This window comes from Macaca fascicularis, chromosome 1 (assembly GCF_037993035.2).
Source record: "Macaca fascicularis isolate 582-1 chromosome 1, T2T-MFA8v1.1".
Lineage (NCBI taxonomy): Eukaryota > Metazoa > Chordata > Mammalia > Primates > Cercopithecidae > Macaca > Macaca fascicularis.
In genome coordinates, this window is record NC_088375.1 from 202,757,338 (window position 1) to 202,779,645 (window position 22,308).

Here is a 22,308-nt window from a genome sequence, read left to right on the forward strand (position 1 = left end):
GGAGCTCAAGAGTGCGATGAGCTATGATTGTGCCACTGCACTCCAGCACTCCAGCCTGGATAACAGAGCGAGAACCTGTCTAAAAAAAAAAAAGGCTGGACTTGGTGGCTCACACCTGTAATCCTAGCACTTTGAGAGGCCAAGGTGGGCAGATCACAAGAGATCAAGACCATCCTGGCCAACATGGTGAAACCCTGTCTCTACTAAAAATACAAAAATTAATTGGGCATGGTGGTGGGTGCCTGTAATCTCAGCTACTCAGGAGGCTGAGGCAGGAGAATAATTTGAACCCGCGAGGCGGAGGTTGCAGTGAGCCAGGATTGTGCCACTGCACTCCAGCCTGGCAACAAAGCGAGACTCCATCTCAGAAAAAAAAAAAAAAAAAAAAAAAAAAGCAGGCTGGGCACGGTGGCTCATGCCTGTAATCCCAGCACTTTGGGAGGCTGAGGCGGGTGGAGCACGAGGTCAGGTGTTCAAGATCAGCCTGACCAACATGGTGAAACCCTATCTCTACTAAAAATACAAAAATTAATCAGTTGTGGTGGCGTGCACCTATAATCCCAGCTACTCAGGAGGCTGAGGCAGGAGAATCACTTGAACCCGGGAGGCAGAGGTTGCAGTGAGCCAAGATCACGCCACTGCATTCCAGCATGGACAACAGAGCGAGACTCTGTCTCAAAAAAAAAAAGCAGGCTGGGCACGGTGGCTCATGCCTGTAATCCCAGCACTTTGGGAGGCCAAGGTGGGTGAATCACCTGGAGTCAGAAGTTCAAGACGACCAGCCTGGCCAACATGGTGAAACCCCGTCTCTACTAAAAATACAAAAATTAGCTGGGTGTGGTGGCGCGCTTCTGTAATCCCAGCTACTCAAGAGGCTGGGGCAGGAGAATTGCTTGAACCAGGGAGGTGGAGGTTGCAGTGAGCCAAAATCACGCCATTGCACTCCAGCCTAGGTGACAGAGCAAGACACCATCTCAAAAAAAAAAAAAAAAAAAAAAAATAGAATCTTCCTCCGAGCTGCTGTACCTGGCCAAATCTTTGATTAAAATTTAAACTTGAGGCCAGGTGCAGTGACTCACATCTGTAATCCCAGCACTTTGGGAGGCTGAGGAGAGAGGATTGATTGAGCCCAGGAGTTTGAGACCAGCCTGGACAATGTGGTGTGGCCCTTCCTCTATTTAAATTGTTTTTTAACTTGAAAATAAGAAAATTTGCATCTAAATGAGGTAGCTTAGTAGGTAAAAACTTTAAAATCATGAGATCCATGTGGGGAAGAGGGTGTGCAGAACAGGAAATGGTAAAAGACACCTTGTCTTCACAAGAGTTTAGGAAACACTAATACAGTTCACCAGCCTCATTTTAAAACTAGGGAAGGCTGGGCGCGGTGGCTCACGCCTGTAATCCCAGCACTTATAGGAGGCTGAGGCGGGTGGATTACGAGGTCGGGAGATCGAGACCATCCTGGCTAACACAGTGAAACCCCGTCTCTACTACAGAATACAAAAAATTAGCCGGGCGTAGTGGCAAGCGCCTATAGTCCCAGCTACTCGGGAGGCTGAGGCAGGAGAATGGCGTGAATCCAGGAGGCGGAGGTTGCAGTGAGCCGAGATTGTGCCACTGCACTCCAGCCTGGGCGACAGAGCAAGACTCTGTCTCAAAAAAAATAAAATAAAAAATAAAACTAGGGAAAAAGAGAGGTTAAGTGATTGTCCCAATAACACGCTGAGGGTTCCTGGCAGATGCAAAACTCAAATTAGATCCTTTTTTTTTTTTTTTTTTTTTAGGCGAGGTCTCACTATGTTGCCCAGGCTGGTCTCTAACTCCTGGGCTAAAGTGCTTCTCCCACCTCAGCCTCCCAGATAGCTGGGATTACTGGCACATGCCTGGCTTGGCTCCTACATTCTTTATCAAGATTCTCTCCTCTACTTTTCACTCCCTGGGAAGTCTAAGGGCAGAGGGGGAGGGCTGAGAGGTCTAGGAGAATGTGAGACAGGAAGGCAGGTCTGACAGGGTCCATTCCCCATCAAAAATTTGACCACTGTGCTGTTAACAAAGGCTTTTCTCTTCAAGACAATCCTCCCTCTACCTGGAATGCATGTTTCTGGTTATGTATTTACCTGACTGGTGAATGCAAGTCTATGCATATGAAACCATATGCAGTGAGCACTGTGCTTATGGGTGCATGTCTGTGGGTCTGCAGGAGTCTGTGTGTGCAGAGGGATATATAACAGAATGAGACTATGAATAGCAGCAACTGTCCCTATGTAATTGTGAGGTCATATAGGCATACATCTGTGGGTGTTATCCCCATCCTTCCGGTCTTCTTCTTCTTCTTTTTTTTTTTTTTTGAAACAGTGTCTTGCTCTGTCGCCCAGGCTGTAGTGCAGTGCCGTGGCACTGTCTCAGCTCACTGCAAACTCTGCCCCTGGGCTCAAGGGATCCTCTTACCTCAGCCTCCTGAGTAGTGGGGACTGCAGGCCCATGCCACCAAGCCTGACTAATTTTTGTATTTTTTGTAATGATGGGGTTTCACCATGTGGACCAGGCTGGTCTTGAACTCCCGGGCTCAAGTAACCTGCCACTTTGGCCTCCCAAAGTGCTGGGATTACAGGCGTGAGCCACCGTGCCCAGCCTTTTATTTTTACCTTTTTGTAGAGACAAGGTTTCACCATGTTGCCCAGGCTGGTCTCAAACTCATGGGCTCAAGCAGTCCTCCCACCTCAGACTCCAAAAGTGTTGGGATTGCAGGCATGAACCACCATGCCCAGTCTAATTTTTATTTTATTTATTTATTTATTTTGAGACGGAGTCTTGCTCTGTCCCCCAGGCTGGAATGCAGTGGCACAATCACGGCTGACTGCAACCTCCACGTCCTGGATCAAGTAATTCTCCTGTTTCAGCCTCCCAAGTAGCTGAGATTACAGGTGCGCACAACCATGCCCACTAATTTTTATTATTTTTAGTAGAGACAGGGTTTCACCATGTTGGCCAGGTTGGTCTCAAACTCCTGACCTCAAGTAACCTGCCCGCCTCAGCTTCTCAGAGTGTTGGGATGACAGGCATGAGCTACCAGACCTGGCCGGTAGCCTTTCTATAATCGTCACAAAATGTTCTGTGGACCACGGGCAGTCTGCAGTTTGACTGAGAATATTACATGTCCTAGTCAGAGGCAGCCTCGAATCTACGAAATTCTTACTCCTGACCTTGGATTCCTAAATTGTGAGAAAAGAATGTCCTGTTTCATTCACCCCAGAATCTGCCCTCATTGCTGGTTCTGGGAGCCCTGGGGATTCCTTTCATCTGGTTTTTTTTTTTTTTTTTTTTTTTTTCTTCTTCCACTTCTTTCTTTCAGACAATGAGAAATTTATATTAAGCTTTAATTTTGATTTTCTTTTTATTGACCTCATTTATTAACCTGGTTAGATCATGTTGGCTACTCAGCAATCTTTGTCAAACTAAGACCAGAAGGAGTCTGGGCGTGGTGACTCACAGCTATAATCCCAGCACTTTGGGAGGCTGAGGCAGTAGGACTCCTTGAGCCCAGGGGTTCAAGAGACCAGCCTGACCAACATGGTGAAACCCTGTCTCTACTAAAAATACAATAATTAGCCAGGCATACTAGGTGCATGCCTGTAGTCTCAGCTACTCAGGAGGCTGAGGCAGGAGAATTGCTTGAACCCAGGAGGCAGAGGTTGCAGTGAATCGAGATCACGCCATTGCACTCAAGCCTGGGTGACAGAACTAGACGCCATCAAAAAAAAAAAAAAAAAGAGAGAGAGAGAGATTCTCCTGCCACAGCCTCCCAAGTAGCTGGGATTACAGGCATGCACCACCACACCTGGCTAATTTTTGTATTTTTAGTACAGATGAGGTTTCACCATGTTTGCCAGGCTGGTCTCGAAATCCAGACCTCAAGTGATTCACCTGCCTCGGCTTCCCAATGTGCTAAGATTACAGGCATGAGCCATGGTGCCCGGCCATGTCCAGCTATATAATTAGTGGCCGGCGCCCGGCTACTGGGAGCTGTGGCTCACACCTATAACCCCATCACTTTGGGAGGCCAAGGCAGGTGAATCACTTGAGGTCTGGATTTTGAGACCAGCTTGGCCAACATGGTGAAACCCTATCTCTACTAAAAACACAAAAATTAGCTGGATGTGGGGTGTGGTGGCACACGACTATAGTCCCAGCTACTTGGGTGGGTGAGGCAGGAGAATCTCTTTTTTTTTTTTTTTTGATGGCGTCTAGTTCTGTTACCCAGGCTTGAGTACAAGGGTGCGATCTTGGTTCACTGCAACCTCCGCCTCCCAGGTTCAAGAGATTCTCCTGCCTCAGCCTCCTGAGTAGCTGGGACTGCAGGCATGCGCCTACCAAGCCCAGCTAATTTTTGTACTTTTAGGAGAGACAGGGTTTCACCATGTTGGTCAGACTGGTCTCAAACTCCTGACCTCGTGATCTGCCCACCTTGGCCTCCAAAGTGCTGAGATTACAGGTGTGAGCCACCATGCCCGGCCTTTTTTTTTTTTTTTTTTTTTTTGAGACAGAGGACAGAGTCTTGCTGTGTCGCCCAGGCTGGAGTGCAGTGACATAATCTCAGCTCACTGCAACCTCCAACTCCCAGGTTCAAGTGATTACCCTGCCTCAGCCTCCCAAGTAGCTGGGACTACAGCCGCGTCCTACCACACCCAGCTAATTTTTGTATTTTTAGTAGAGACGAGATTTCACTATGTTGGCCAGGCTGGTCTTGAACTCCTGACTTCATGATCTGCCCGCCTCGGCCTCCCAAAGTGCTGGGATTACAGGCTTGAGCCACCATGCCCGGCCAGCAGGAGAATCTCTTGAGCTGGGGAGGCGGAGGTTGCAGTGAGTGGAGATCACGCCACTGCACTCCAGCCTGGTCCACAGAGTGAGACTCTGTCTCAAAAAAAAAAAAAAAAAAAAAGAATTAGCCAAGCATGATGGCATGATGGCGTTTGTCTGTAGTCCTAGCTACCCAGGAGGCTGAAGTGGGAGGATCGCTCAGCCCAGGAAGTCAAGGCTGAAGTGAACCATGATTATACTACTGCATACCAGTCTGGGCGACAGGGGACCCTGTCTCAAAAAAAGAAAAAATTAAATTAAATTAAAAATTTTTTAAGTTAACATTTTTTCTCCTCCAACTATAGACCTATTGATTTATTGAACATTTTGTCCAAAAGATGTGTCAGCTTCTAGGTTGAGTTTCTTGGGCCAATGCTTTACATCAAGAACAGGCAGGTGGTCGGAAGTAATGGCTCAAGCCAGTAATCTCAACATTTTGGAAGGCCAAAGTGGAAGGTCACTTGAGGCCAGGAGTTCAAGACTAGCCTGGGCAACATGGTGAGACCCCCATCTCTACAAAAAATACAAAAATTAACCAGGTGTAGTGGTGCACGCCTATGGTCCTAGCTACTCGGGAGGTTGAAGTAGGAGGATCGCTGGAGCCCAGGAGGTTGAGGTTGCAGTGAGCCAATACAGTACTCTAGCCTGGGGGAAAGAGCAAGAACCTGTCTCAAACAAAACAAAACAAACAAAGCAACGCAAAATACAGCAGACAAGACTGTACTTCCTTCAGGGGTCATTTCTATAGTTCAGTTTCTCTGAACATGTAGAGCACAAAAAGTAAAAAAGAAAAAAGAACAAGCAGGCTATTCTACTGTTGTACTCTGGACCACTTTGTGGCAAAATCTGTCAGAAATCACTTAAAATGGCCAGGCCTGGAGGCTCACGCTTATAATCCTAGGGCCAAGATGGGAAAATCACTTGAGCTCGGAAGTTCAAGACCAGCCTGGGCAACATAGTGAGACCTTGTCTCTGTAAAAATAAAAATAAAAGGCCGGGTGCGGTGGCTCACGCCTATAACCCCAAAACTTTGGGAGGCTGAGGCGGGTGGATCACGAGGTCAAGAGATTGAGACCATTCTGGCCAACATGGCAAAACCCCATCTCTACTAAAAATACAAAAAATTAGCTGGACGTGGTGGTGCGCGCCTTTAGTCCCAGCTACTCAGGAGGCTGAGGCAGGAGAATGGCGTGAACCCGGGACTGCATTCCAGCCTGGCGACAGAGCAAGACTCCCTCTCAAAAATAAAATAAAATAAAGGCCGGGCGCGGTGGCTCACACCTGTAATCCTAGCACTTTGGGAGGCTGAGGCAGGTAGATCACAAGGTCAGGATATCAAGACCATCCTGGCTAACACAGTGAAACGCTGTCTCTACTAAAAATACAAAAAATCAGCCAGGCGTGGTGGCGGGCACCTGTAGTCCCAGCTACTCGGGAGGCTGAGGCAGGAGAATGGCGTGAACCCAGGAGGCGGAGCTTGCAGTGAGCCGAGATCACGCCACTGCACTCCAGCCTGGGCTACAGAGTGAGACTCCATCTCAAAATAAATAAATAAATAAATAAAAATAAAAATAAAAATAAAAATTTAAAAAATGAATCATTTAAAACATTTTCTTGGCCTTTGCCCCGACCCAGACTTGACTAATGACAAAGCTGCCCATGTTCAATAAAGAGACTTAGCTATTCATGCCCACATAGAGCCCTCATCACAATATCAAGCAATATCAAGAATCAGGGCTAGCAAGAATGGTAAATAACTTCTTTATTTTATTTTATTTTATTTTATTTTATTTTGAGACAGGGTCTTTCCCTCTTGTTGTCTTGCTGTCTTGTGCCACTGGAGTGCAGTGGTACAATCACAGCTCACTGAAGCCTCGACCTCCTGGGCTCAAGCGATCCTCCCACCTCAGCCTCCCAAATAGCATGTGCCACCACGCCCGGCTATTATTATTATTATTATTATTAATTTTTTTTTTGGGGGGACGGAGTCTCGCTGTGTCGCCCAGGCTGGAGTGCAGTGGTGCGATCTCGGCTCACTGCAAGCTCTGCCTCCTGGGTTCACGCCATTCTCCTGCCTCAGCCTCCCGAGTAGCTGGGACAACAGACGCCTGCCACCGCACCCGACTAATTTTTTGTATTTTTAGTGGAGACGGGGTTTCACCGTGTTAGCCAGGATGGTCTCGATCTCCTGACCTCGTGATCCGCCCTTCTCGGCCTCCCAAAGTGCTGGGATTATAGGCATGAGCCACCGCGCCCGGCCTATTATTATTATTTTTGAGATGAAGTCTCACTCTGTCACCCAGGCTGGAGTGCAGTGGCACGGTCTCAGCTCACTGCAACCTCTGCCTCCCAGGTTCAAGCAATTCTCCTGCCTCAGCCTCCCAAGGAGCTGGGACTACAGGCGCCCGCCACCATACCTGGCTAATGTTTTTATTTTTTTTTTATTTTATTTTTTTTTTTATTTTTTATTTTTTTTTTTTTTTTTGAGACGGAGTCTCACGCTGTTGCCCAGGCTGGAGTGCAGTGGCGCGATCTCGGCTCACTGCAAGCTCCGCCTCCTGGGTTCACGCCATTCTCCTGCCTCAGCCTCCTGAGTAGCTGGGACTACAGGCGCCCGCCACCGCGCCCGGCTAATTTTTTGTATTTTTAGTAGAGACGGGGTTTCACTGTGGTCTCGATCTCCTGACCTTGTGATCCACCCGCCTCGGCCTCCCAAAGTGCTGGGATTACAGGCTTGAGCCACCGCGCCCGGCTAATGTTTTTATTTTTAGTAGAGACGGGGTTTCACCATGTTGGCCAGGGTAGTCTAGAACTCCTGGCCTCAAGTGATCTGCCTGCATTGGCCTCCCAAAGTGCGGGATTACGGGTGTGGTGTGAGCCACCGCACCCAGCCTCCAGCTATTTTTTTTTTTTTTTCTTTTATCACCTGAGAAGCTGTGAATGAGAGGGCCTGTTTTTGTAGTTTTTGAATTTTTGTAGAGACAGGGTTTTGCGGTGTTGCTCAGGTTAGTCTCAAACTCCTGAGCTTAAGCAATCCACTGCCTCAGCCCCCTAAAGTGCTGGGATTACAGGCATGGGCTACTGTGCCCCATCAGTAATTAATTTCTAGTGGGTAGATCAGGGATGTGTCCTGGGCTACCTCCTTTTTCATATTTTTTAAAATATATACTTTTTTTTTTTTGAGATGGAGTCTCACACTGTTGCCCAGGCTGGAGTGCAGTGGCATGATCTCAGCTCACTGCAACCTCCACCTCCCAGGTTCAAGTGATTCTCCTGCCTCAGCCTCCCAAGTAGCTGGGATTACAGGCACCCGCCACCACGCCCAGCTAATTTTTTGTATTTTTAGTAGAGTTGTGTTTTTTTAGTAGAAACTAATTTTAGTTTCACTATGTTGGCCAGGCTGGTCTCGAACTTCTGATGTTGTGATCCACCTGCCTCTGCCTCCCAAAGTGCTGGGATTACAGGTGTGAGCCACTGGGCCCGGGCTGGTTTTTTTTGTTTTGTTTTGTTGTTTTTTTTTTTTTTTGAGACAGAATCTTGCTCTGTCGCCCAGGCTGGAGTGCAGTGGCGCGATCTCGGCTCACTGCAACTTCCGCCTCCCGGGTTCATGCCATTCTCCTGCCTCAGCCTCCTGAGTAGCTGGGACTACAGGCGCCCACCACCATGCCTGGCTGATTTTTTGTATTTTTGGTAGAGACAGAGTTTCACCGTGTTAGCCAGGATGGTCTCAATCTCCTGACCTCGTGATGCACCCGCCTCGGCCTCCCATAGTGCTGGGATTACTGGCATGAGCCACCACGGCCGGCCGGTTTTTTTTTTTTTTTTTTTTTTTTTTTAAAGAGATGGAGTCTCACATCTCACTCTGTCACCCAGGCTGAAGTAGTTCAGCACATGATTGTAGCTCACTGCAGTCTGAAACTTCTGGCCTCAAGCAATCCTCCCATCTCAGCCTCCCGAATAGCTGGGATTACAGGCACGAGCCACTGCACCTGACTTTAATTCCTCTCTCTCTCTCTCCTTTTTTTTTCTTTTAGAGATGGGATCGCACTCTATTGCCCAGGCTGGAGTGTGGCGGCATGATCATGGCTCATTGCAGCCTCAACCTCCTGGGCTCAAGTGATCCTCCCACCTCAGCCTCCTGAGCAGCTGGGAGCACAGGTACACACCACCAAACCCAGTTAATTTTTTTATTTTTTGTAAAGGTGGATTCTGGCTATGTTCCCCAGGCTGGTCTTGAACTCCTGGGCTCAAGCAGTCCCCTTGCTTTGGCCTCCCAAAATGCTGTGATTATAGGTGCAAGCCACCACGCCTGGCTTAATACCTTTTTTGAATGAACTCAGTAGCTTCTTGACACAGAGAACAACAACAACAACAAAAGCCTTATTTTATATGCAAACAAAATGTATTTATGTCTTGAACATAGAACTGATTCTGCTAGTCAAGTATCGCTATAAATAAAGGATATAGAGCAATTATTCTAATTGGTATTTTAGTAGAAGTCCCCCAACTAGTAACATGAATGTACCTGATAATCCCTTTTACTGAGTCCCCTACCTTGGGTACCTTGGTGTGCTTCTTGCACCATGGGAGTTTTATTAGGATGGAGCCTTACTTACAGCTTGGCAATCCACACTGCTTTATGAAAGTTTCTGGGAGTCTGGCAGTTATGGAAGCTCAGTTCACCATGTCCATGCCATGGCAACCCAAGTTCAATCCCAGGTTCTCCCAATCACTTGCTGGCAGAAGGGCACCAAGCGTGGTGGTTCATGCCTATAATCCCAGCACTTTGGGAGGCTGAGGTGGGCAGACAAATACTTGAGCCCAGGAGTTTGAGACCAGCCTGGGCAACATGGCAAAACCCCATCGGTACAAAAAAAAATACAAAAATTAGCCAGACTTGATGTCCCATGCTTGTGGTCCCAGCTACTTGGGAGGATGAGGTGGGAGGATCACCTGAGCTTGGGGAGGTCAAGGCTATGGTTAGCCAAGATTGAGCCACTACCCTCCAGCCTAGGTGACAGAGCGAGACCTTGTCTCAAAAACAAAACAAAAAAAACAAAAAAAACAAGACTTACTGGCAGAAGGCTGTTGGGCAGGTTGCTAAACCTCTGTACTTCCCTCAGTTCCTTCATCAGCAAAATGATGACAAAAATAAGACTTGCATCTAGGGCTGGCTGTGGTGAGCATGATACGTGATATATAGATGATCTCATAAAATAAAATTTTTAACATAGTGCTTGCTACATAGACACTGGCCTTAAACATCTTCCAGGCTAAAATGATTGATCATTTTCATTTTCCTTCATGATTTTTGGCACTTCCACGGGCTACTTTTTCATCTTTGATATATGTACCTAAAATGGAAACTTTACTACCATAAATGGAAAACCAAAATCATGAGACATAAATGGAAGTGAAACAAAAGCGCACACTAAAAAAAATTAACATTCGTAAATGTTCATCCATTATCCCCTAAAATCACTCACACACTTGAGTGGTGTACAGGTCATATTTTAGGAAATGCTGCACTACAAGAGAGAACTTTGAGCTTAGGCTGCTGCTTGTGGATGAAAGGAGCTGGCCTATTGACAAAAACGTAATGGGTGAAGTGGGAGGATTGCTTGAGACCGTACATAGTGTGAGTGCAGCCTGGGTGAAATAGTGAGACCTTATCTCCACACACACTTTTTTTTTTTTTTTTTAAAGATGGAGTTTCGCTCTTGTTGCCCAGGCTGGAGTACAATGGCACGATCTCGGTTCATTGCAACCTGTACCTCCTGGGTTCAAACGATTCTCCTGCCTCAACCTCCCGAGTAGCTGGGATTACAGGCACCTGCCACTACGCCTGGCTAATTTTTCGTATTTTTAGTAGAGACAGGGTTTCACCATGTTAGCCAGGCTGGTTTCGAACTCCTGACCTCAGATGATCCACCCGCCTCAGCCTCCCAAAATTTTTACATTTTGGCCCAGCCAAAAATTTATTTTACATTTTACACGTAAAGGGTATTATGCCAGGCACGGTGGCTCACACCTGTAATCCCAGCACTTTGGGCGGCCAAGCAGGGGTGGATCACTTGAGGCCAGGAGTTCGAGACCAGCCTGGACAACATGGTGAAACCCCGTTTCTACTAAAAATACAAAAATTAGCCAGGCGTGGTGGCATGTGCCTGTAGTCCCAGCTACTTGGGAAGCTGAGGCAGGAGAATTGCTTGAACCCGGAGGCAGAGGTTGCAGTGAGCTGACATTGCACCACTGCACTCCAGCCTGGGTGACAGAGCAAGACTCCATCTATAAATAAATAAATAAATGAAATGTATTGTTATTATTATGTTTTAATAGAGACGGAGTGTTGCTATGTTGCACCGGCTAGTCTTAAATGCCTAGTCTCAAGAGATCTTCCTGCCTCAGTCTCCCAAAGTATTGGGATTACAGGTGTGCCTGGCCAGGAATTATTTTATAATTACCTGGGCGTGGTGATACACATCTGTAGTCCTAGGCTACTCAGGAAGCTGAGGTGGGACAACCACTCAAGCCCAGGTGTGTGAAATTACAGTGCCCCAACCTGGGCAACAGAGTGAGACACTATCTCTAAAAAAAAAAAAATTTAATAGATGCCTCCTACGTGCCAGATTCTGACCTAGTGCTGAGGACGCAGAGGTGAGCAGAGAGCGTCCCATGCATTTGGCCCTGCCCTCTGTGACAGAGGTGGGTGTCCCTCTGGTGGGTCACTTCATTTCCACAGGAGGCTGTAAGGCTTGTAGTTAGCTCACTGATCAATAATATCTGAGACTACCAACAACATGGCCGCACGCGACAGCAACACTTGCCAGGAAGTAACATTTCAAAATCACCACCGTTAACCATTTACCAAGCTAACGTTTAGTGAAACAGTTAAAAGGATGAGGCAGAGCTCCACATACTGACACGGAAAGACATCCCGCATACCCCATGGCAAGCAAGTTGCGGAACAGAATGCAGAGTATATGCCTATTTGCATTGACATATGTATATAGGGGATTCTTTTTTTTTTTTTTTTTTTTTTTGAGACGGAGTCTCGCTCTGTCACCCAGGCTGGAGTGCAGTGGCCGGATCTCAGCTCACTGCAAGCTCCGCCTCCCGGGTTCATGCCATTCTCCTGCCTCAGCCTCCCCAGTAGCTGGGACTACAGGCGCCCGCCACCTCACCCGGCTAGTTTTTTGTATTTTTTAGTAGAGACGGGGTTTCACCGTGTTAACCAGGATGGTCTCGATCTCCCGACCTCGTGATCCGCCCGTCTCGGCCTCCCAAAGTGCTGGGATTACAGGCTTGAGCCACCGCGCCCGGCCGGGGATTCTTTTAAATAAGCTCTGTGCTAAGCCTTTATTTGCATTATTTCATGTAATTCTCATAATAATCCTATGAAGTGCTATTATTATCCCCATTTTACAGATGCAAAGACTGAGGCCCAAACCAGGTAAAATGATTTGTCTGAGGCCTCACAACAAACAAATGAACAGTGGAGTTGTGAAGTGAGTCCTGGTCTGCCAGCCTGCAGAGACTAGACTCAACCTCCATGTTTTCCAGCAGCCATACATAGGAAAATCTGGAAGGACACACACCAAATGGTTCACGATGGGCATATCCCAGAAGTGGGTTTGGAGGAGGCTGCGTTTCTTATATTTCTTTATATGCCTCTGTACTGTTTGAGTTTTAAATTTTATTTATTTTTTTCAATAATTAAATAGAGATGGGGTCTCACTATGTTGCCCAGGCGGGTCTCAAACTCCCGGGCCCGCGTGATCCTCCCATCATGGCCCCCCAGAGTGCTAGGATTACAGGCGTGAGCCACTGTGCCTGGCCTGTTTGAGTGTTTTTAAAACAGCAATGTGCTAATTTTGTAATAAGAAAACAAAAACAGCTGGGCGAGGTGACTCACGCCTGTAATCCCAGCACTTTGGGAGGCTGAGGCAGGCAGATCACCTGAGGTCAGGAGTTTGAGACCAGCCTAACCAACATGGAGAAACTCCATCTCTACTAAAAACACAAAATTAGCCGGGCATGGTGGCCCATGCCTGTAATCCCAGCTACTCAGGAAGCTGAGCAGGAGAATCACTTGAACCTGGGAGGCAAAGTTGCGGGGAGCCAAGATCGCGCCACTGCACTCCAGCCTGGGCAACAAGAGCGAAACTCCGTCTCAAAAAACAAACAAACAAACAAAAAAATCCTAGCCAGGCGTGGTGGCACACGCCTGTAATCCCAGCTACTAGGAAAGCTGAGGCAGGAGAATCGCTGGAACCTGGGAGGCGGAGGTTGCAGTGAACCAAGATTGTGCCACTGCACTCCACCCTGGGCAACAGAGTAAGACTTTGTCTCAAAAAAAAAAAAAAAAAAAAGAGAGAGAAAACATAAACAACAAAACTACTGCCAAGACATAAACTCTACCATGAGACACAATCATGTGAGTGTCTCTGCACAGCCCACCCTGCCCTCCCACTCCTCTCCTTGTATCAAAAGGCATCAACATAGAATAGGTGACATGGGACAAAAAGGTTTATGACCCAGGAAGTTCAGGAAACACTGGTTTAGACAAAGCGAATCAGGCTTCTTCTCGGGGAGACTTTTGGAGCTTTAACAAGCTAATGTTGGTTGTGATGTGATCGTGATTATGATGGGCCAGAGCTTGTAGCTGAAGCCATGTTGAGTTGGCCTCAGAGCCCTCTCCTTTCCAGGTGCCTAATGCAACTAGTGTCCTTTAGTACAACAGTTGGAAAAGGAGTTCCAGATACGTTATGTATGTATGTGTGTATGTATTTTGACACGGAGACTTACTCTTGTCGCCCAGGCTAGAGTGCAATGGTGCAATCAGCTCACTGCAACCTCCGCCTCCCGGGTTCAAGCGATTCTCCTGCCAGCCTCCTGAGTAGCTGGAATTACAGGCATGTGCCACCACGCCTGGCTAATTTTTTGTATTTTTAGCAGAGACAGGGATTTTCCATGATGGCCAGGCTGGTTTCGAACTCCTGACATCAGATGATCCACCCACCTTGGCCTCCAAAAGTGCTGGGATTACAGGCATAAGCCACTGTGCCCTGCCATATTTATTTTTTAGAGATAGAATCTAGCTGTGTCACCCAGGCCAGAGTGCAGTGGAGCGATCATAGCTCACTGCAGCCTCGAACCCCTAGCTCCAGATACTTTAAAATCAACACTGAGGTTGATTGTTAAGAGGCCACATTACTGGATGGTACCTTGGTCCTACCTGCTCCTCACCCCCCACCCCACCCCACCCCACTGAGAATTACTTTCACTGAATTGAGCTTGGCCTTGAAGCCATCAGCTTGGGTGTGTGCCTGGAGTTATAGGATATAGTCTGTGTTTTATGTGTAGTCCCTGCCCTGCTTCTGAACACATCTGTACACATACATTTTCCTATAATATGTATGGTGTTTTGGCTTGTGTGTGTGTGTGTCTGTGTGTGGCTGTGTGAGAGACCCTCTTCTAAAGCAGATCCCATGGCCCTGCTCAGAGTCCAGCCTGCTTGAGTTCTCACACCCCTCACACTATATACAGGAAGCAGGCTGATTTGCAAAGCCACACCACAAATGTGAGGGAATGGGTGGTTCACTGGCCTGCCAAGCTGCTGAGTGGGCGTAATTTGGGTGTGGACAGCCCTCCTTTTGGTGCATCATTTGCAGGGGGAGGGAGTGCCTCACTTCCCTTGAACACCTACTATGTGCCGGCCAGGTGCAGTGGCTCACGCCTGTAATCCCAGCACTTTGGGAGGCCGAGGTGGGCGGATCACAAGGTCAGGAGATCGAAACCATCCTGGCCAATATGGTGAAACCCCATCTCTACTAAAAATGCAAAAATTAGCTAGGCGTGGTGGCGCACCTGTAATCCTAGCACTTGGGAGGCTGAGGCAGGAGAATCGCCTGAACCCAGGAGGCATTTTTGTTTGAGACGGAGTTTCAATCTGTTGCCTAGGCTGGAGTGCAATGACTTGATCTCTGCTCACTACAACCTGCACCTCCTGGGTTCAAGCGATTCTGCCTCAGCCCCCTGAGTAGCTGGGATTACAGGCACCTGCCACTGCCACCACGCCTGGCTAATTTTGCATTTTTAGTGAAGACAGGGTTTCACCATGTTGGCCAGCCTGGTCTCAAGCTCCTGGCCTCAAGTGATCTGCCCGCCTCAGCCTCGCAAAGTGCTGGGATTACAGGTGTGAGCCACCGCGCCCAGCTTGATTATTGCCTCTTTACAGGTAAGTAAACTGAAGTTCAGAGAGAGATGAAGCCACTTGCTCAAGGACATGGTAGAGCGGAATTGTGACTGGGTCGGCCTGTCTCTGAAATGCATGTTCTCTGCCCCACACCACATCTGTGGGCTCTCTTGCCTTTGGTCTTGCTCTGAGGTCTCTGGCCTCGTGGTACCCAAGGAACAGAATCCAGGGATAGTGACCTTGGCTTCATATCCTAGGCACTCTCGAAAATGGGTCTTTCTCCTTCTCAGAACTGTCTTGACTCTGGCAGGAAGCTTTCCAGATCTTAAGAAATGCCTTCTCCCCTCCTCTGAACCAACCCTCAGCCTGTTGTCAGCCCCTGTCCACTTGGCCCTTCTCTCTTTGAGAAGAGCCTCTGTTCCTGGGGCCCAAGAGCAAGGGACCCTGTTTGATTCATCTGTCATAGGGCTGGGTGGAAGGAACTGCTCATGCCTGTCCAGGGTGAATGACCCTCCCTGAAGCGCGGGGAGAGCCACCATGTTCCCTAGCCCCCACAAGAGACTACAGGACTCGGAGCTGTAGATAGGAGAAAGGCTGGGACCTGCTGACTAGGCGGAAAGTGTGTGTCAAGAAAAACTCCAACGAAGCAGGGGAAACCTGGAAATCTGGCTGAGTGGGGACTCCCCCAAAAAATTAAGGCTCAGAGTTAAAAAGTGAGGAGGTGAGCAGGTAGCAACTATGCCTCCCCAATCTCTCTCCACCTCCCTGGGGTTTGAAGCAGGAATCAGCAAAACCAACTGGCCCTACACAGGCAGGGCTGAAGCCGGAGGGAGCCAGGGGCGAGGGGAGGACATCCTGCTGTGACGCTTGGCAGGGGCAGGAATGGTGACTTTCCAGATGGGAGTTCAGCGCTTCCTCACCCAGGGCCAACTGCACCCCTGTCTGGGATAAAAATAGTACTTCCTCTTCCTTTCTCCCATCATTCTCTTTCACTCCCAACCTCCCAGACTCAGATCAGATATGTCCATCCACCCTGGAGCTCCATCCCGGGTGATGGACACCCCCACACATATTAGTCCACGCCCATCAGGAGACTCTTCCCTCGATCACTGAGGATAAAATCACTCCTCGCATGTCCATCTGGATGCCCTGGGTGATCTCTCTCTCTCTCTCTCTCTCTCTCTCTCTGTCTCTCTCTCAGGAGATTCTTGTCACTGGGGTCTGTCCCAGAAACCAGAAGGATTCCTGGGTCCTCTGAGTCCAACCTGTCCATCACCCTGCTCCAGGCGGGGTGGTCACAGCCTCGGACATCACTCTCTCAGTGGCAGTGGCCCAGCCCTGCCACTGCCTTGCTGAGAAACCATAGGCAGTGAGTGCCTTGTTATCTCTGGGCCTCAGGAGCCTCATCCTCATGGCATGAGGGACTGGATTTGGTGGTTTCTGGAAGCCTTTTTAACACCTGACTGTCCATGTGCCTGGTCTCCAGGAAACATGGTCCCAGTGAGGTGGGGCTGCTGGTGGACAGCACGGCAGAGGCAAGCGCCACCAGCTTCGCAGGAAAGAGGCAACCCAGCGACACTGCCTGCCTCCCACTTGACCTTGAGCGAGGATCTTCTCTCCCCAGCCACAAAGGGCTGCTGTGTCCCTAGGGAGCCTGGGCCCGCGTAACCGCAGCCGTCTGCTATCAGGCCTCTCACCCCAGTGCCTGCGCCCCCAGTACCAGCGCTCCTTACCTGCCCAGCCCGGGAGCCCTCTGGTCCCATTCACATGGTCCTCCTGGCCTAAGTTGGCTGCCTGGACAGTCTCAGCTCCCTTCACCGTCGTAGCCACCACCTGTCTCCTCGCGCCCACGTCCCACCCTGACTTCCTGCCTCCTCCCGAGGGCTCCGCAGCCAACCGGGCCCCAGCAGCCCAACCACAACCCTCTAGCACCCCAAGCTTCCTGCCACCATAGACCCCCGCCTCTCAGCCCTTGGGGGTCCCCTACATCTCCAGGCCAGGCCCTACTTCCCCTACTGTCCCAGGGCGACACTGGGAGGTTTAAAGTTGAGGGGAGGATGTCTGATAGACCCTCCCTTCTGCCCTCCAGAGTGCATCTGGGCAGGAGATTCAAGGGCAGCCTTTGGGCCCAGGGAGCAGGGGGCAAGCAGACACACACTCAGCTTACGGTGAGAGGCAAGCAGCACCGCAGCACCACTGTTGCAGCTGAGAGACCCTTTTGTTTCTATCTGGCAGCAAAGGTAGCATCATTCAGAGTCAGAGGAGAGGACAATATCCCTGTTAAATAGCTGGTGAGCAGACCACGCATGTTACAGTCAGGTCAGGCCAAGAGAACAATTCCCATGTCATCTCGGAGCATGGGACAGTGGCTTTATTATAGTCAAGGGTAGGTGAATGGTAGGCTACCATCCCTCTTACAGACAGAGTGCTGGAAAACAGCCTGTTTCAGGAGGCAGACAGGAGGACAACCTCATGTCTCCAAGAGGGCATCGTAACGGCCCCTGCTGTAGTCAGAGGCCAGGACAACACCCACTAATCATGGTCGGAGAGTAGGGCAACACTTTGAATTCAGGTAGAGGCAAGGTCACAGCCCCTGGCAGAGGTGAAGGGCTTGGCACTATCTCCTGCAACAGGTGGATGACAGAGCAAACAGGGCCGCTCAGGCCCCCAGGTGCAGGCCACAGACAGTCAGGACTTTCTGTTATAAGCAGGAGGCAAGAAGATCCTCACGAGCAGCAGGCAGGCAAAGAATTTCCATTTCCCCTGGGGCCAGGCTGAGGGGGCGCCCATCATTAGCTGAGGGCCAGGTCACCAGTGATATGAGGAACGCCAGGTGGCCTCATCGGGTCCGAGAACCCAGCCTTGACCCCCGCAGGAGGAAAGTGCACATGCGTCACTGCCTGAGTGAGCTGGTGGGGGGAGGGGAACCCACAGAGCATTGTTGGGGTTTGTGAGGTGGAAGCGATGCTGTGTGCACCTCAGCTGCGGAGAGAAGGGGGGGCAGGAAATGGGTGGGGGGAAGAGGAAGCCTGAGTTGGAAAGTCAGACAAAGAGGGTAACACAAGAAACAAAGGCTGAGAGAGACAAAGTTGAAAAACCTTCACAGTGACACAGAGCCTAGAGTTGGAGCTCCAGGTGCAGGGCCCAGACTCCGTTGCAATGTAAGCCTGAACACTTCACAGTCCATCTCCGGGTCTCAGCACAGAGTAGAAAGACAGCAGCTGGGAGTAATAGTTCACATTCACTGAGTGCTCACTGTGCACTATTTCCCTTAAGGCACATCCGCTGCCTGTGGAGTGAGAATCAGCACCTCCATTGTGGAGGTGAGGAAATAGACTCAGGGGTTAAGGGAGCTCCTCAGGGTCTAATAGAAATAAACGGTGGCTCAGGCCTGTAATCCTAGCACTTCGGGAGGCCCAGGCAGGTGGATCACTTGAGGTCAGGAGTTCGAGACCAGCCTGGCCAACATGGCGAAACCCTGTCTCTATTAAAAATACAAAAATTAGCCAGGCATGGTGGCGGGTGCCTATAATCCCAGTTACTCAGGAGGCTGAGGCAGGAGAATCGCTTGAAATCGGAAGGCGGAGGTTGCAGTGAGCCAAGGTCACGCCACTGCACTCCAGCCTGGGTGAAAGAGTGAAATTGCATCTCAAGAAAGGAAAAGAGAAGAGAAGAGAAGGAAAAGAAATAAAATAAAATAAAATAAAATAAAATTAGCCAGATGTAGTGGTGGCCGCTTGTAATCCCAGCTACTTGGGAGGCTGAGGCAGGAGAATCACTTGATCCCAGGAGGCAGAGGTTGCAGTGAGCCGAGATTGCGCTACTGCACTCCAGCCTGGGTGACAGAGCGAGACTCCGTCTCAAAGAAGAAGGAGAAGAAGAAATAACAACAAAAATAAATAAATGGGGTAGCTGGCTTTGAACCTATGTCTCCCAGATTCTGCATTCTTCAGCAGCCCAATTTACCTAAGTCACCTCCCATGGGCCTGCAGTGAACTAGGGTGGTCCCAGTGACAGGCGACATTCAGATAACGGCTTTGGGCCTAAATAAACGACTGCAAGAGACCTTGATAGGAACCAGAAAGGGCGTTTATTGAGGAGTTTGAGGGTGTGAGATCCTCCTCCTCCCCCTCCCAGCTGGGGCAGCAGAGGAAACAGGATGCTGGGGTTTTGCACTCTTGGAATTCAGCTCTCAGAAACCTAAATGTTCCTCCTCCCCCGCCAGGAGCTGGTGCCTCTGGGGCACCCCTCCCTTTCCTCTTCCCAGACAGGCAGGGGAAGCAGCATTGGGAGAGGGGGCGGGGAGTCAGGGGGGCACAGGTGTTCCTCAGCAGAGGGTGAAGCGCCGGGCGCTGATGTTCATGCGCGTGAGGCCCAGGTGCCGCAGCAGCGGGGCCAGGGCCAGGCCGGCCCCGGGCTCCAGCTCCAGCTCCAGCTCGGCCTCATCCAGCAGCTCCTGATGCAGGTGACAGGCTTGGTCCATCTTCAACCGGTGCAGCTGGGCCCGCAGCCGCAGCAGCTGCCCTGCCAACTGCCGGTCCTGCGCCTGCATCTCCCGCTGCGGCCGAGAGGGGGCGTGAGCCTGCCGGACAGGCCCTCGGTCGCTCGCCCTTTCTCCCTTCCTGGCAACGCCGGGCCTTTGCACTGGCTGTGTCCTCCCCAGCCCCCTCTCACCTCAGCTTGATCTCTCCCCATCTCCCAATCTGGCTTCACCTGGTGGTTCTCAAACCTAGCTAAGGAGTCTTTGTTTGTTTGTTTGTTTATTTGTTTGTTTGTTTGAGACGGAGTCTCGCTTTGTCTTCCAGGCTGGAGTGCAGTGGCACGATCTCGGCTCACTGCAAGCTCCACCTCCCAGGTTCACGCCATTCTCCTGCCCTAGCCTCCCGAGTAGCTGGGTCTACAGGCGCCGGCCACCACGCCCGGCTAATTTTTTGTATTTTCGGTAGAGACGGGGTTTCACCGTGTTAGCCAGGATGGTCTCAATCTCCTGACCTCATCATGATCCGCCCGCCTCAGCCTCCCAAAGTGCTGGGATTACAGGCGTGAGCCACCACACCCGGCCAGGAGTCATTATTAAGCAAATCCAACTGCCTGGGCCCCATCCCAGATCAACTAAGCGGAATCTCTGCGTTGGAGCCCAGCTGGGTATCTTTATATCTGCACATGCTGAGTTGGGAGCCACCTACTGAAACTTCATCTCTTCAGAATCTGCCTGCAGCGTCGCTGTATCTTTGGGCCATAGAAAGTCCCAGAGTAGGGGAAGCTGTGTCTTTCCCTATTTATAATGGTGCCCCACACTCCCCAACGCCAGTGTTCTGTCCCCTAAGCAATAAGAGCATAAGGTCAGTACACTGGATGGAGTCCTTCTTCAGCAAGACTCCCTGAATACAACACTGGACAAATCCATTCCCAGCTCCTCGGCCCAGGACACCGGAGTTGCCTGCAGTAACTGCCCCATGCCTGTGGTCTTGGGCCCTGAGGAGGACCAGCCTGAGGCCCTGTGCAAAGCTGCCCGCCCCAACAGACTCACCAGCTCCTGTCGGAGCCACTCAAGGGCGGTGTCCATTGAGTCGAAACCACAGATGTCCCCAGGTCCCCCTGGTCCAGGTTTGGCTTGGGCCCTGCGCCAGGCCTGGCTCTGGACCTGGGCTGTCCACTCCAGATATGAGGGCCGCCGAGTCTGCAGCTGTAGCTTGGCTGTCAGTGCCTTCACAGAGTCCAGGCTCTCCCCCTCCTCATCCTCCTCGTCCTCTTCACCCACTGCCTGGAATTTCAGTAGCCCCAGGGACATGGCAGGTTTGAGGTGAGTGACAGGGCAGGGCTGCAGCTCTGGAATTAGGGAAAGGCTGGCAATATTGCCCAGGGAGAGGTGGTAGAAGCTGAGAGTGAGAAGAGCGTGCCAGGGAGTGTGCGGTGGTCAATGTTGAAGGTGGGTTAGGGGGGCTGAGTGTGCCAAGGTGAGTGAGCAGATGGTTGTGTGAGGCCAAGTATGCAAGGGCTGGAATTTTCCTGGACTGCTAACTTGAGAGCCACGTGATGCCCATCTGGGTGGGGGCCGGAGGAACCCTGCTCCTCTGGCCCTTTGGATGAATTTTATTGTCTTTGCCCAGAAGGAGACACCCAGTTCCCAGAAAGGAAGTTACTCCAGGATGAGAAAAGCATCATTCATACCAGAATCTTGGCCCTCCTCCCAAGACCCAAGTTAAGGGAGCTGAGATCCGGGAGGAGGCTGCCTAGCCACCCCTTGTCCTTACTCGTGACACCAGCCCTTCAGGAAAGGACTAGCCTCCAGGGCCCTGGCCTGGGAGTCAGGAGACCTGGGTTCTAGTGCTGGCTCTGCAGAACCTTGGGCGAGTCACTGACCTTCTCAGAGCTCTGTTGGGACAGATGAAGGATTTCAGGCTAATACTCGAAGGAGTCCTCAAGGGCTGCCTGCAGGAGAAGGGCAGAGCTGTGGATGGGCTCCTTGCCTTCCCTCTCCCTGCCCCTCCCAGGGCTTCAACCAGAGCAGTTCCCTTTTTTAAACTTTGTTTTGAAACATAACGTACACAACAGAAGGATGGCTGCAGTGCCTCATGCCTGTAATCCCTGCACTTTGGGAAGCTGAGGTGGGCGGATCAAGAGGTCAGGAGATCGAGACCATCCTGGCTAACACGGTGAAACCCCGTCTCTACTAAAAATACAAAAAATTAGCCGAGTGTGGTAGCATGCGTCTGTAGTCCCAGCTACTTGGGAGGCTGAGGCAAGAGAATCGCCTAAACTCGAGAGGCAGAGGTTGCAGTGAGCTGAGATCAAGCCATTGCATTCCAGCCTGGGTGACACAGCAAGAGTCTGTCTAAGAAAAGGAAAAAAAAAAAAAAGAAAAGAAAAGAAAAGAAAGAAGAAAGGCCGGGCGCGGTGGCTCAAGCCTGTAATCCCAGCACTTTGGGAGGCCGAGGCGGGCGGATCATGAGGTCAGGAGATCGAGACCATCCTGGCTAACACGGTGAAACCCCGTCTCTACTAAAAAAATACAAAAAAACTAGCCGGGCAAGGTGGCAGGCGCCTGTAGTCCCAGCTACTCGGGAGGCTGAGGCAGGAAAATGCGTAAACCCGGGAGGCGGAGCTTGCAGTGAGCTGAGATCTGGCTACTGCACTCCAGCCTGGGCGACAGAGTGAGACTCTGTCTCAAAAAAAAAAAAAAGAAGGAAGGAAAGAAAGAGAGAGAGAGAAAGAAAGAGAAAGAGAAAGAAAGAAAAGAAGCATAACAT

The 22,308-nt window shown here is 50.3% G+C and overlaps 2 protein-coding genes across 6 annotated transcripts in view; both read right to left on the bottom strand.

The window, feature by feature from the left end:
- Positions 1 to 16,899, bottom strand: part of LCK (LCK proto-oncogene, Src family tyrosine kinase) — a 33,679-nt gene extending 16,780 nt beyond the window's left edge. For all 4 annotated transcript variants that reach the window (XM_045375717.2, XM_065534142.1, XM_074013378.1 and 1 more), the window contains exon 1: positions 16,792 to 16,899. The gene's annotated coding sequence lies outside the window, so the exon portion shown is untranslated. The remainder of the gene's footprint in view (positions 1 to 16,791) is intronic.
- Positions 16,900 to 19,129: 2,230 nt separating this feature from the next.
- Positions 19,130 to 21,049, bottom strand: FAM167B (family with sequence similarity 167 member B). Of its 2 annotated transcripts, none has more exons than XM_005544116.5 (2): positions 20,589 to 21,049; positions 19,130 to 19,616 (listed from the first exon to the last, which is right to left on the bottom strand). In XM_005544116.5, the coding sequence occupies exons 1-2, from the start codon at positions 20,847 to 20,849 to the stop codon at positions 19,386 to 19,388; spliced, it is 492 nt and encodes a 163-aa protein (XP_005544173.1). In that variant the 5' UTR covers positions 20,850 to 21,049; the 3' UTR covers positions 19,130 to 19,385. The 2 variants fall into 2 exon arrangements, with proteins under 2 accessions (XP_005544173.1, XP_045231682.1); XM_045375747.3 differs by having other exon boundaries at positions 19,130 to 19,640.
- Positions 21,050 to 22,308: the final 1,259 nt, after the last annotated feature.

Bases quoted from the DNA above. Each gene is read 5' to 3' on its own strand.
- FAM167B (XM_045375747.3), bottom strand. From the start codon at position 20,849: ATGTCCCTGGGGCTACTGAAATTCCAGGCAGTGGGTGAAGAGGACGAG. The intron at 19,641-20,588 runs GTGAGTCTGTTG...CCTGTCCGGCAG, and splicing joins AGTGGCTCCGACAGGAGCTG to GCTCACGCCCCCTCTCGGCC.